General features: G+C 45.7%; 2 protein-coding genes across 33 annotated transcripts in view; one reads left to right on the top strand and one right to left on the bottom strand.

Annotated features, from left to right (window-relative positions):
* The first annotated feature begins 380 nt into the window (after positions 1-380).
* Positions 381-2877, top strand: si:dkey-174n20.1 (uncharacterized protein LOC796174 homolog). Of its 2 annotated transcripts, none has more exons than XM_031570745.2 (4): positions 381-449; positions 1074-1316; positions 1563-1865; positions 2428-2877. In XM_031570745.2, exons 2-4 carry the CDS (start codon positions 1118-1120, stop codon positions 2685-2687), a joined length of 762 nt encoding a protein of 253 aa, XP_031426605.1. In that variant the 5' UTR covers positions 381-449; positions 1074-1117; the 3' UTR covers positions 2688-2877. The 2 variants fall into 2 exon arrangements, with proteins under 2 accessions (XP_031426605.1, XP_012675789.2); XM_012820335.3 differs by having other exon boundaries at positions 387-795.
* Positions 2878-7567: 4690 nt separating this feature from the next.
* Positions 7568-14151, bottom strand: part of LOC105893860 (calcium/calmodulin-dependent protein kinase type II subunit beta) — a 62396-nt gene continuing 55812 nt past the window's right edge. For 16 of the 31 annotated variants that reach the window (XM_042708276.1, XM_042708289.1, XM_042708283.1 and 13 more), the window contains 2 exons: positions 11753-11848; positions 11253-11584 (listed from right to left, as the gene is read on the bottom strand). In XM_042708276.1, the coding sequence (XP_042564210.1) occupies positions 11268-11584; positions 11753-11848 (413 nt within the window). In that variant the 3' untranslated portion in view covers positions 11253-11267. Of the gene's footprint in view, positions 7958-8273; positions 8509-9544; positions 9640-9874; positions 9951-11252; positions 11585-11752; positions 11849-14151 lie in introns of those variants that run through there. The other 15 variants (XM_031570736.2, XM_031570734.2, XM_031570726.2 and 12 more) reach the window with 2 other exon arrangements.

Raw genomic sequence — 14151 nt, 5'->3', positions numbered from 1 at the left:
GCATATGTGACGTCCACAAAAGTGTGATCTTTGTGTTTTTCATAATTGTGTTTTATTCTGATAATACTGTTTTCATTGATTTTATGAAGGTATTTTATTTTGAAGGAAAATAACTTGCTCCATGCCAGCAGGGGGCCCTAGTCAGTGGCGTAAGGCAGTGGTTCCCAAACATTTTACAGTCCCGTACCCCTTTTTTTTCATGTTTCTAACCATAGACATATATGTATGTATACATATGTATATATGTATATATGTCTATGTTTCTAACTGCTGCCGCCATAGACATACCGGTATATATTTATATGTCTATGGCCGCCGCCGCCTCTCCCCGCGCACATATTCCGCCTTCTGACTATTTTTGTAGACTTTTATTTTGAACTACTGACGAATGGCGGCCATATTGAAAGTTTAGTTCGTCACTGGCTACACGCAGACAGTGACCCGGATATGTGAGTGAATACTATCAGAGCCCGTCTCTGATATTATTAACATCTAGTTTGACTACTAGATCGACGGTCATTATTATAGGTTTACTTGAAGATGTAATCGCTGATTCACGTTACCTCCAACTGTGTACTTTCTCTTAACGGGGCAAATGTTGCCAACCCCTTTTCTAACATAGGGTCTATGTTACGTTAGCCAACTGCAGCGTCCCAACCAGTCTCAGCCTCACAATGTACCTTTTATACACAGTTATTGCTGGTTTGGTTTCCTATTTGATTTTAAAATGGATGAAAATGAGGAGGTACTGCACAGATGTAAAACGACTGGATGGTAAAACAGTCCTTATCACTGGTAAGGAGAAAACAACTGCCCTCCTGCATAGAGTAAAGACTAGGCTACATAGCTATCGTAGCGTTCCCTACTTGTGGGGGGAAGTATCGAACGCTACAATAGCTATCTAAAATAATTAATTACGCTTTGTCATCTAAGTGACCCCTACCTGCTACAAGTTATTCTACCTAACGTGTATTTATTGAATAACTGTTTCTCGTACACATGATCTGACTGTTCACTTTACCTGATTTGGATCGTGGCCATGATATGTGTTTGTTCGTTTTTTCTTAATCTAGGAGGAAACTCTGGAATTGGCAAAGAGACAGCAGTGGCCTTGGCGATGAGGGGAGCCCGAGTTATCATCGGCTGCAGAGATGTCGACAAAGCCCGAAAGGCTGTGAAGGATATCAAGGCGAGAAGCCATAATGTCAACGTTTTATACATGGAGCTGGATCTTGCCAATATGAGGTCCATCCGGGAATTCTGCACGTCGTTCCTGCAAAAGGAGAAGCGGCTGGACATACTCATCAACAATGCGGGTGAGATATCTCGAATGCACTCGATCTGTTCTGTTACTGAGGAAGACCACACAGTCAGCGGATAGACACCATGTGGCTAAATCATTTTTTTAAATGTTCCCCACATAAACAGACCCAGCCCTGCATTTGAATCACACCCTGCAGGAACTTCATTACTGTTCATTGTCTTCATGTTGAGAAAAGAGGCTATTGTTGCCATTTGTCTTTTAATCACCAAAGGCATTCATGTGTCATTGTATCCCTCAGGTATGCCCAGTGTCCTAGACTGGACAGACGATAACTTCAGCATGTGTTTCGGTGTGAACCACCTGGGTCACTTCCTTCTCACTAACCTGCTGTTGGGCCGCCTGAAAGAGACCGCCCCGAGCAGGGTTATCACCCTCACCTGCGAAAACTACAAGTACCAGAAGCTGGACTTCCAGGACCTGAACTACAACCTGCTCCCCTTCTTCACCTACTGCCGCAGCAAGCTGGCCAACGTCTACTTCACCCAGGAGCTGGCCAGGATGACGGAGGGCAAGGGGGTCTCTGCGTACGCTGTGCATCCAGGTGAGTGCAGATGGGTCTCAGGTAGACAGTCAGCAGCTCACAGTAGGATTGAGCTGGCCCAGATCTGGTGCAGTGGTGACTACCACCTATATGCATTGTCGTTGTATGGTGCTCCGTGTATTTTAGTCAGATTGTGCACAGTTGTGTTAACATCAAGGGAAAAAAATCTGCCTCTCACCTGTCTTGACCTGTTCAAAATGGACGCTAGAAAGGTAAACTCATCATGGCCACTCAAACCGATTGTGTTAAGGTTATACCAGCAAATTCTGTGTTTATGCAGTCTACTGATAGGATGAATAAACAGGGTCTCGTGCATTAAATCCACCATACATCACTTACATCTACATTACATTACTTACATGTACTCAGATCTAGTCATTGAAGTCTATAGCTTCACATTTGACCAAATAAAGCACTTGAAACTTGAAGGGGCAAGAGCAGGATTGAGAACCGTTGTTCCAAATGAACGAATGAATGTAAATGTGAAGACAAGTCTTCTCTGCATGGTGTGCCCTGTGAGTGTGAGGATCCCATCGTTTGTGTCTCTCTCTCGTCCCTACAGGCTACGTGCAGAGCGGCTGGACCTGCCACTACTCCATCCTGTTCCGGATTCTGATGAAGGTGATCATGTTCATGTTTTTCATACCATGTGAGATGGGCGCACAGACTGTCATCTACTGCGCTGTGTCGGATACCGTCGCCGGCAGCAGCGGCGGCTACTTCACCGACTGTCGGCCTGCCCGTCTGCGGCCCTTTGCCAAAGACTCTGGAGTGGCTAAGAAGCTATGGGAGGCCAGCGAAAGACTGGTTAAGCTAGCCTGATGGAACCCCAACTAATTTATGTTTGTTTGTATTTTCTATGAAGTATTATTTATTACATAACTGATGTGTTCTTTATTATATAATGACAATATTTTTCCCCTTATTTATTTTTAGTTTGTTTTTATACATTGAAGTATCATTGTGAGGGTGAAATATGCAAGTTGCTTCTGATTAAAAACACTGGAATGTTCCTCTAAGGGCTGGTTCTTTGGAGTGATTGCTCCAGACATGCAGACAAAGATGAAGACAGAGAGAGCAGAAGGGAGAAGTGATGAGCAGCCATTTGTGTGTTATTTTAATAGTCATTTTATTGATAACACTTTGAACACATTGCCTTAAGTTTGGGAACACAGAAAGCATGTTTGTAGAACAGAGCAAGAGTCATCGTAAGAATCAGAAATGGCAAATAATGCCTCTTTAAATTACAGGAACCCAAACAGACAAAAAGGGAAAATTGTGAAGACTCAACTTTTAGAGGAAACCTTTTATTTTTAAACAAGTTTATTTATTTATTTATTTTTTTGGTTTTTGTTTTTGCTTTGTGTTTTCTTTAAAACAGAAGAGCAAGGTGAAAGAAATGCAGGAGTGAAAAAGATGTCTTGGCTTAGTGTTGTCAATGCAGGTAGCCTACTGGACTGATAGACCAGAACTTTATTTATTTACCTAATATGGAATAGCAGGTGCTGGGATATTGCTCATCTGGTTTTGGAAGGAAGTGCTGCTAACTATTTACTGGTGTGTCCCCATATTCACTATGACTTTAACCTAATTGTGAAATGGAATGGTCAGTACTGACTAGAAATTACTATTTTAAGGGGGTTTGCATTGAGCTTTTGAGTTGATGGCCCGACTGAACAATCAGAGTATCCCACAAAGAGACCAACAGCTACTAAGCCAGTGATTTTGAAAACAACACATTTCCAAGAGTGTGGTCTGTATTAAAGAGCACTAAGTCAAGAAATTGCCCATATGCCTAAAACATTTCTGGAGGAGCTCTCAAGGTCCCAGACAGATGAGGGAGAGCCTTCAGATCCTTTTGTAGTCTATAATTAAATAACCACACTGGCAAACCTACATTCTTGAGACACTGACAAGATGTAAAATGATGGCCTTACCCTGCTGACGCCTATTACACTAAGTCCAGCAATGTGTGCTTTATTTAGGGGGAGGTGTGGTGGAGTAACACTACTGGAAACTTTCATTTTGTCTTGTATCTATACATTAAAATGGTCTGGAGAGGCAGCATGATTCTAAATGTATCACAGACCGCGATAATGGACGCTACAGCTAACCTGCAGAGACAACAGACAGCCGCGCTTTTCTTTAATGTTTTTTTTTTTTTACAAAAAAAGCATGCCAAAGAATAGTTATACCACCCTTCATCATAAGTCACCTTCGTCTTCATCACTGTAATAACCATTTACAGCGTCATCGTCATGATAATAGTAATCTTGAGACAAAAATATTTTATGCACTTAAAAAGCTCTGAAAATAGATAGAGAAAGGTTAAGTTAACCAGCATTCGATAGAAAATGAAAAGGTAAAAGGAAAAAACACCAAACCTAGTGTCCAGTTGACTTGTCATGCAAAGTAATGCCAGCTACAGACGCTTTGTTATCTTTTAAATGCTGTACTGTCTTTTTAGTAATGTGCATCTGGACTCTGAGGAAGAAAAAAAAAAAAAAAAAAGCCTTTCAATGTTAAACGCACTGAGAAGAACATAGGTACAGTTTTTACATGCTGTTGTTTTTTTTTGGTTGTTTTTCTTTCTTTTTTTGTCGGGCTAGGGTTGTGCTGGATAATGGGGGGTGGGGGGGGGGGGAGAGGCTTCAGGAGGGACGGCTATGTTTGACCATGCACTAACAATCATTCAAAGCCTTTCAATTCTTCTCCTGTTCGACGACAGAGTACATCTCCAACAGCACTAGCAATCAAATGATGAGTCCCGGAGCGACGCTTTCTCTCTGTATTTGTACAGCAGGACAACCCTGAAGAAACTGAGCGTGATGTGGTCGAACCTGTGGTTGGGAAGGGTTGTGTGAGGGGTGAGATGTTTTTGTGGTTGAAAATGAAATGGTTTAATTAGACCAGTTTGTGACCTGTTTTTTTGCATTCTCAGTCTATGTGTACAGGGCTTTGACATTGAAGCTTCCTTTTGTTTTAAAAAGAAAGGAATAAAAAAAAGAGACAGAAAAAAAGAAAAAACCCCAACACAATAGTTCTCAGTAGTACAGGATCAATCTGAACACTCGCGTTAGCTTTCCACCGCGGAGCTGAACAGTAGGTGGCGAATGAAAACATACCACGGTCCACTGAATGGAACGTTTACACACAGCAACAGCTGTACAAGGGACGGAGAGGAACAACTTAACTAAACCAAAATAAAGAGATTCAAATAATCACTTCAAGATGTAAGATAAAACAATACGTTAATAAATAAATAAATAAATAAAACCTGAGGACAAAAAATGACAGTCCGCTGGGACGACCCTGAAGAGGTCGGTCAGAGAGGTCACTCCAGCACGGACACACTCCAAATGGATTATGGCAAAACGGCAAAAACATGCCCAAACCATCTACATACAGTACGTCTGTCCTGTCACAACAACGCTCCTCTGCGTAGCTCAGGACGACATAACGCATCACAACAATGCTGTGGCCACAGAGAATGGGGTCATGTCCCCTCCTAAAGCGTCTCCTTATACTAACACCTCTCTATTCCCCTCGTGGGTAAGGGGGTTACCCTCATTTAAATACACTTCTGTCCCCACCACACAGAGCCGTTTTTGGAGGGAACTTGCAGAAACCTCAGAGAAATCTTGAGGCCTCTCCCTAGCCAAAGCACACTCTCACGCCTCACCCTCTCAGCTGTTGTCCGCCACACAAACAAGCAACAGAGACTGAAGTGGCTCCGGACCTAAACCAGACCAGACCAAACCCAGCCCGGTCCCAGCCCCCAAAGGGACCTTCAAAGCTGCTTTCAAAAAAAGCATTAGCACAACACGTCACTCTCCCTTCTCGTGTGGACCAGAGTGAAGCAGAGAGGCCCTCACGTTCTTCACTTCACCTGACACAGTCAAAACAACCGAAAAAGGTATATCTGCTTCAGAGACAAAAACAAAACAAAAACACCCTCCCCCTCCCTTCCCCTAAACCCAAACACGCACACAAAGCGGGTAATAATAATCATAGTTATAACAATAAGTAAATATTCCACAAATTAATTATATTAAAGACGGAAAAAAAAAACTGGAAAAAATGAGGAAAACTTAAAACGTGAAGTCACTTGAGCGTAAGAAACACAGCACTGATGCACCATGTAATCAACCTTCTCACTCGTGACATCACTTCCTCCATAGAGCTCCGACATTCAGCATCGCACAACCCTGAAGAAAATACTGTACTCCTGAAACACACACACACACACACATTCCTTCAGTTTCATCCCTTGATATCTGTTGGTTCTCTCCTTAGGTAATACTTGCTTCCCTCTGATCTAGAGGCCTAAACTGACTGGTCAGTCTGTGCAATGCTGTGATATGGTTGGATTTTGAGTGAGGATGCAAAGCTCCTTCTTTTCTGGACCTGATTCTCTCAAGCCGTGAAAGACAAACAGCAGGGGAAGACTTCTGAAACCACCTGCACAAGGACTCGCATATGTACGCCATCCGACGTAGGGAACAACAGACACAAAGTGTATCATAAGCTAATGTATCATTCCTACTACCTAATGCATGTCTAGAGGGAACTGACACAAAGTCTGCCTTAAAAATAAAGTCTGTTCTTAAACATGTGTGACCAAAGCTCAAGTCATGTGTGTCCTTCAAAAGATGATAAGCACCCGTGTGTCAAGCAGCCACATCAGGTAGAAAGAGACAGCTGAAAACATTCACATTCATGATATACTGCACTTGAAGATGCAGTCCGCAATTTGGTTTTGCGAAAGGTGGTTGATATTTGAGCTCAACCGTGCTCCTGAAGCATCCGGTTGATTGGCTGGGATTGTTTATAGCTCGGTCCAAGCCACTTTGTTTCCCATCTACAGAGCCAAGACTGTGTACGAACACCAACGTTTTTTTTTAATGCAAACACTGAACGGACAGCTAGACGACCATGAGGAGCAAATAGCTGAAGTTGACAGAAAGTGTATTGAATTTGAATCGCGGACTGCACCTTTAAAGCCACAAAGTCACTGATTAACTCTCTGTCTCTCTCTTACACACACACTTTCTTGTGGGTTCAGTATTGGAAAAGATCATACTGAGGCATATACAAATAAAAAAAAAGAACTGCTAATATTGTTGTCCACTTCATCACAATAAAAACAGCCACCATCAATACAGAAAAAAGTCATGCTATCTAAAAAGGTGGATTTGTCTTACTCTGTCTTCAATTACATACCACAGGCATCCAGAATATGAATTGTACAAATTACATATACATCTGTTATCGTGTAGTAATAATAATAATAATAGTAAACAGATAGTTCAAACTTTACATGATGTATGTTTCAAGTGTCTGGGCAGTAATGCATGAGTGTGTGTGTGTGTGTGTGTGTGTGTGTGTGTGTGTGTGTGTGTGTGTGTGTATGTGTGTGTTTGTGTGTAGACATATTCACATGAGGGTGGTATAGTCGGACAGAAACAGGACACAGCGGATAAACTGGGGCCTGGAGCACTGGATCTCTGCGCCGTCAGACCTGTTTTCCTCCAGCTGCCAGTGGCCGTCCAGGGGGAGTCAGGGGTATAAGGGAGGGTCCTTCCTGGCACGGGTAGATGGTGTTTTCGGTCGCTGCGGACCGCTGAATTTTGGCAGACTGGGTCAAGTTGTGGACCGCAGGGGAGGATGGGGGCGGGGGGGGGGGGGGGGGGGGGGGGGGGGGGGGGGGGGTAGAGTCAGAGACATTGGTTGGTTTTGGCAAATCTGATCTGACTCAGGGAAGGCTGGGGTAGTTTCATGATTATGATGAAGACGGTGATGATGCGCTTTCAGGCGGTGTGGGTGGGTGGAGGGTGGAGGGGTGTCAAAGGGGCAGCCCAATGAGGTCAGAGGGGGCAGGTGGGGAGTCGGGGCAGGACAGGATTCAGGGCATCAGACGTGGTAAAGACAAGTGCATGCTGGGTAAGGAGGGGGTTTTCCCCCAGTGCGGGACGGTCAGGCACTAGCGGCTCAGAACCATCCAACACTGGACTCACTCTCCTTCGTCCTCATCTTCATCTTCATCACTCTCTCTGACTGGGCACTCTGAAGTGGCTACAGGAGATATGTCCCTGCAAAGAAATGCTCTGTCAGTCAATGTACACACATTCTTGAGTCAGTGTGTATTAGCTACACTGTTAGCTGAGCTGTGTGTGTGTGTGTGTGTGTCAGACACTCTGACCTTTACTAAGGCAGTACTACTGGAGACCCCATACACTAGTATATCAATATGTCTATGTTTGTGTGTGTGTGTGTCTGTCTTTCTAAGTGTGTTTATTTATGTACGTGTGGGTGTATTCATGGTGTGGCAGATATCCCTGTGTGTGTGTGTGTGCGTGTGCGTGTGTGTGTGTGTGTGTGTGTGTGTGTGTGTGTGAGAGTGTGTACCTTCACTGGAGCGGCGCTGCGGGAGCTCCTGAGCAGTGGAAGTGGACGTTCTGCCACTTGGACTCGCGGCGGTGCCAGACCCTGGTCTCCTCTGATTGGCTGCTGCGGGGCCGGCCCTGGCCATCCACGTACTGCGTGAGGCGGATGTAGGCGATGCAGGCGGCGTCCTCTCCAATCAGGTGCACATGGGGGTTTAGGATGGTGGTGTGGATGGGCTTACTGTTCTTAGCCAGCACTGGAGAGAGAGAGGGACACATAGAGTGAGAGAGAAAGAAGAAAGAGAGAGAGAGAGAGAGAGAGAAAGACATAAAGGATGACACGGCTGCAGAAAATATCCTGCTGCAGAGCCTGTCCAAATGTCTCTGGCTTCTACTCTACACAGAAAGCAGAGCTATCAAAAAGGACAAACATACTAATGGTCCTGACAAAAGGCAATAGTGTTTATGTAAACGAAAGAGCCAGTGAATCAAACGTCAATCAATCACATATACCACAGGGCACATGTGCTCAAGTACTGGGTGTAGGATTTGGTGATACTTGACGCTGCTTGTTTACAAACTGATGTTAAGGTCACAGTCAAGGGCATACACATTATAAATCTGCAGGAGAAATGCTAAAGGTTTCCTTCATGACACACTTCTCCACTTTAAAGATGCCATTTTCAACAGATTTGTTGGAGGTGTGGCATACACACATGCACAAATAAACACACAGTCATATCACGCCGTCTATACTTAGATCTGGAGTCCGTTGCAGCAAAAATTCAAAACACCACAGCTCTACGTCTGTGATTAAACGGGAGATGTGATCCATGGGTCTGTGTGTGTGTGTGTGTGTGTGTGTGTGTGTGTTTCTGTGTGTTATACCATCCCCCCAGATCACATTTATTGCGGCAAAGATGAAAAACACCACAGCTCTGCGTCTGTAATTAAACGGGAGATGTGATCCATGGGTCTGTGTGTGTGTGTGTGTGTGTGTGTGTGTGTGTGTGTGTGTGTGTGTGTGTGTGTGTGTGTGTGTGTGTGTCTGTGTGTTATACCATCCCCCCAGATCACATTCATAAAACTCGGCCCTGTCTGTTCAGAAGCCAATCAATCAGTCAGGTGAATCCATAAAGCCGGTGGCTACACATGTGTGGCATGCTGAGCCGTCCTCCACCCCAGCAAAGGTCACAGAGCAACTGGAGAAACAGTGACCCTGCGGGGGCCTGCGGGGTGATTAATGGCCAGCCAGCGGAGCCTCCATCTACTTTTGTTCTTTGGATCACTTACGGTTCTCAAAGTAGAATCGGTGGAAGTCCATGCCCTCCACCAGGTTACCGAGCGCCTCCGGCTCAAAGGAGGTCAGCCCAGGGTCACAGATCTTCCTGTGTGGGTGGGGGGGGGGGGGGGAAATGTCATTGCGATAAATGGTTACATGCTTGGTACATTAACTCTGCATACATATTTCCACTGACATATATGTTATGTGTTATGAAAATATGTGTAATGTGTATGGGTATTTATTCCCACCTACTTATACATTATATACTGTGTAAATATACTGCCAAATACACACCCACAAACATACACACACATGCACACACTTAGACATTGACTCACGCATAGGCTTCAAAATCTCCATTGTTGATGGCTTCGATCAGCTGCTCAGTAATCTTTATAATCTCCTGCTTGCGTGCTGTGGGGGATCAAGCAGGTCAGGTTACCTTTCTTCACACACAGCAGATGATGTAGCATATCAGTCAATAGCCATACTTCCCACCACAATCCAGGACAGGTGATTGACTTATTTGCATAGGCACAACTAACCAACAACAGTCTTAACCAACAAACTATTTGCATTAACACAAAAGCAATACCAACGCCAAGACTTATTATTTAACAATGCATCGCCTGTTTACATGGCCAAAGACAAAAATGCAAATTCCTTTTCACACAGTAGTCAGTGCAGGGAGGAAGTGATATCAGACTGGGTGCACCACGGGTCCGGAGTTGAATTTGAATCACATTCGAACGGAGAGACCTGCCAAACAGGTGGTCTCCTGCCAAACATTTCTCCACCACGTGGTCAGCCACCAACTCAGCAGCACCCTTAGCAAGAGCACACACTCTTTACTGGTAGTCAGTCCTGAGGCAAACACGAGCATCACACAGGTTAGCAAAGTTGTTGGAAACCACACACATGGTCTAATGGGTGTCTCCCACACACACACACACACATTGCACAACGGCGTCTCAGCAGTTGGGCATGTTAGTGTGTGAGTGTGCGAGCTGGTTAGCCGTTAGCTGGTTAGCCGTGCTGGCCAGACGATCTCTCTCCGTACTCACACTGGGTGGCATGAGAGTGGCTGGATGAGGGGCGCAGGGGGGGCGGGGGAGAGGAGTGGGTGGCGGGGGGCACGGTGGTGCGGGGCGCCCCCCCTGGCTGCGGGGGCTGGGTTGGTGGTGGGGGCGCTGCACCCCGTCGCATACTGCTCAGCACATCTGTCATGTGGGCCACTGAGGGGGGGGGGTCGGGGGGTTGGTTGGTTGATGGAATGATGATGGATGATAGTAAGATGGGTGGAAAAGGGGAGAGAGAGAACGAGAGCGAGGAAATGCAATAAAAAAGTAAGAGATAGAAAGTGATGGTACACCTCAGCTTAACTATATATGTCCGGGAGATGTCTTCACATCAAGGCAGAAAATGAGAGAGAGAGAGAGATATAGAGAGAAAGATGGAAGGAACATGTACAATAGCTGACAGTGTTGAAGTAAAACAGGGAGGATAGGTACACTATATCAATCCTTGAATGTCCTTAGATCAAGAGATGACAGAAAATGAGTTTGCAGAAATGCAATGAGAAAGAAAACAGGAGAGATAGAAGGGATAGTTACAGCATATGTATGTACAGGACAAATGTATCTACGGTAGATACACTGGAATTCACTGGAATTTCACAAACACAAGCTATGATTAGTTACTTCACTGGAGTTCACTGGAATTGAACTAACACTAGCTGTTATTAGTAACTTCACTGGAGTTCACTGGAATTGAACTAACACTAGCTGTTATTAGTAACTTCACTAGCTGTTGAGTGAAAGTGGTCCTCCAGGTGCTGGGCGAGATGCTGGGTTGGATGAGTGGGGGTGGCCTGCTGCTGCTGGCTATGCAGTACTCACTCTGCATGGGGTTGGGGGGGGCTTGGGGTGCCGGAGGGGGCGGGGAGGGGGTGGAGAGCACCGCCGGAGGTGTCCCAGCACCCCCCTCGCCGTCGGTCATTGGTCCCGAGCCGCGCCGCACGCACCCCAGCAGGTCCGAGAACTTGGTGGCTGGACGGGCGGAGGAGGGAGAGGAAGATGAGGAGGAAGAGGAAAGTGGATGAAGACCGCATTGTAATGGAATATAAAAGAGGGAGGGGCAGGAGGCAGGGCGTTAGGGTCATATGGTGCACACAGAGAGGAGCATTGTGGGATAGTGTGCGCGTGGCGCTGACTTACAGAACACAGCTGGGGAGGGACCCTGGGCGGGGGTGTTGTCGGACTGGGAGCCGGAGCTGGACTGCGCTCTTACTGAAGCGCTATCTACACTCCTCCCTGGGACCAGCACGGCCAGGAAGCACAGAGAGGATGAAGATGAGGAGGAGGAGGAGGAGGAGGAGGAGAAGGGTCGAGGATGAGACGGGACAGGAGAAAGACAAGATGTGATGAGAATGGGTATGGATGTTAGTGAGAGGCAAAGAGGAGGTAATTGACGGAGTGACTAGCCTAATGTCATTCCTGTTGCACAATACACCGCAAGTCTGTTTACCACTTGCTGGGGATTTGAGAGAGGTGATAATACTGCTGCTGCTGCTGATGTTTTTGATATGATATGATTTGTTTATGATAAAGAAGCCCTATATCCCTTCTTCAGGAACTTTACCTGTTCCATCAGAGGAACTAGTTTTCTGGGCCTGGATCAAATCCTCAGGAATCTAACAGTAGTAGACTTCGAATACACCCTTTTCTTACGACTACGGACTACTACAGACGAGCATGGATATTGTACCATGTGGATTCAAATGAAAGCTGCAATAAATGAAATTCAGGCATTTGGAGGGTGAACGATCTTATATATGGCCTACAGGTTAGTGGCGAGAAAGTCACAACTAAGGAATAAACTACAAGACCCAAATCATGGTGAACAACAGATCAACAAAGAGGTGCGGGCAGTCAAGAGTCATGTCTTGGCTCACTGACAAAAAAAAAAAAGATTGTGTTTGCTTTGCAGTTTATGTCAAATATTCATAATGTCGTAATTTCACGAAATATACATTAAGCCTACAGTCTTTAGTTTTTTTTTTTTTTTTAGCAGTATGCTTTGTTGCATACTAACACATTTCAAAGCAAGGCACTGGACACAAAGCAGGACATTTGTAAATACCTCAGGAATGATCGGTCAGTTGTAATACAGCAGCCTCTAATGTCCTAGTCAGTGCATCACTACATGTAGTCACTAGTACACTAGTCATTCCCTCTTGTAGAATATCCGAGACGTTCAAAATTGTCTGCATTCCTGCGTACCACTTTAGAAGGAGCGCACACTGTTGACACTGACCAGCTCAGTTACCATCAATGAAGAACACAAAGACCCTCAGCACTGCTCCCTGCATAACACCCCTATACATCAAACAAACAAACAAACAAACAAACAAACAAACAAACAAAACCAAACGCACTCTGTGCTGTCTCTCACCGCTTGCTTCCGTCCCGTCCTGCCTGTTTATCTGTGGCGAGGTGCGCTCCTTACTGTGCTCCTGTCATAGGTGCCCTGGCGAATGGGCCTTTAGCTTAAGCCTCTGCTCTGTGGTTCTCCACCAGAGGGGTTATAAATACTCCAAGGTGCCCTTGGCTACAGGACAGGAGAGCTAGCCGTGGGCTCCAAACGCTCCCCAATCCCCCTGTTCACAACATGGCGCCTCTAAACGCTCGTCTAACTTCCAAATAAACCTCCTAATTTAACCGCTGCCTGCAGCCTCAGCTGTCCGTGTGGTTGGGCTCTTTACGCTAGCTGATTAGCTCAGGTATGAGAACCATGGCAAGTCATAAAACAAGAGCCACCGGTCGGAGTGGGTAAGCAAGGGAGAGGGGACGGCCATCAATGGAGATGATGGACGAGGCAGGAGCCAGCGACTCTAAAACACAAGCGAGAGCTGAGGTCCCTCTGTTGCGCCGAGGTCACTGTTTATGCATATCAAGGCACCTTGAAGACTTCAATGCTTTCTCTTATTAAAGTCACTACAGACATTGAACATGTGCACTGAGGTTGCTAGGACTGACTGACATGGATGTCAGTAAATTAATTAAATAATATATTTTATAAATAAACATTCTTGATATCTGTCCCCATCTGTTAGTAGCCATTGGTTTATTTTATTTGTTTCATCTTACTGATAATCCCGTCCCTTAGCAGAGCTGGCTTGTTGGAGGTGACCGTGTACAGTGAAGAACGGGACAGTTGGGAAAAACAATAGCGCTCCAGAAGGAGGAGCCATTGTGCCGTTGACCATGATGAACTGACCCAGATGGGGAGAGGACTCTGCCCCCTGGAGCCGGACAGCGCAGCGCAGCGCTAGCGTTGGTGCCCCACACCATATACGGGGTCTAGTGCCCCCGAGGACCCAGGTTACAGTCCGGTCTGAGGTAATCTCTCGAGCCCACTGCCCATCTCTCTCTCTCTCTCATTCCCTGTGTACTCTTCACTGTCCTGTCAATAAAGTTCTGGGCCCCATTTGACCCAAAATCAAGTGTTATCCCAGGGAAGGATATGTGCCTTCGTTCGGTTTCCTGTGTGTGTGTGTGTGTGTGTGTGTGTGTGTGTGTGTGTGTGTGTGTGTGTGTGTGTGTGTGTGTGTGTG

The sequence above is a fragment of the Clupea harengus genome, chromosome 7, assembly GCF_900700415.2.
Source record: "Clupea harengus chromosome 7, Ch_v2.0.2, whole genome shotgun sequence".
Lineage (NCBI taxonomy): Eukaryota > Metazoa > Chordata > Actinopteri > Clupeiformes > Clupeidae > Clupea > Clupea harengus.
Note: the sequence above shows the minus strand (reverse complement) of the source record. Positions and strands in the feature narration are given on the sequence as shown.

Bases quoted from the DNA above. Each gene is read 5' to 3' on its own strand.
- si:dkey-174n20.1 (XM_012820335.3), top strand. From the start codon at position 675: ATGTACCTTTTATACACAGTTATTGCTGGTTTGGTTTCCTATTTGATT. The intron at 1,317-1,562 runs GTGAGATATCTC...TGTATCCCTCAG, and splicing joins CATACTCATCAACAATGCGG to GTATGCCCAGTGTCCTAGAC. The intron at 1,866-2,427 runs GTGAGTGCAGAT...TCGTCCCTACAG, and splicing joins TGCGTACGCTGTGCATCCAG to GCTACGTGCAGAGCGGCTGG.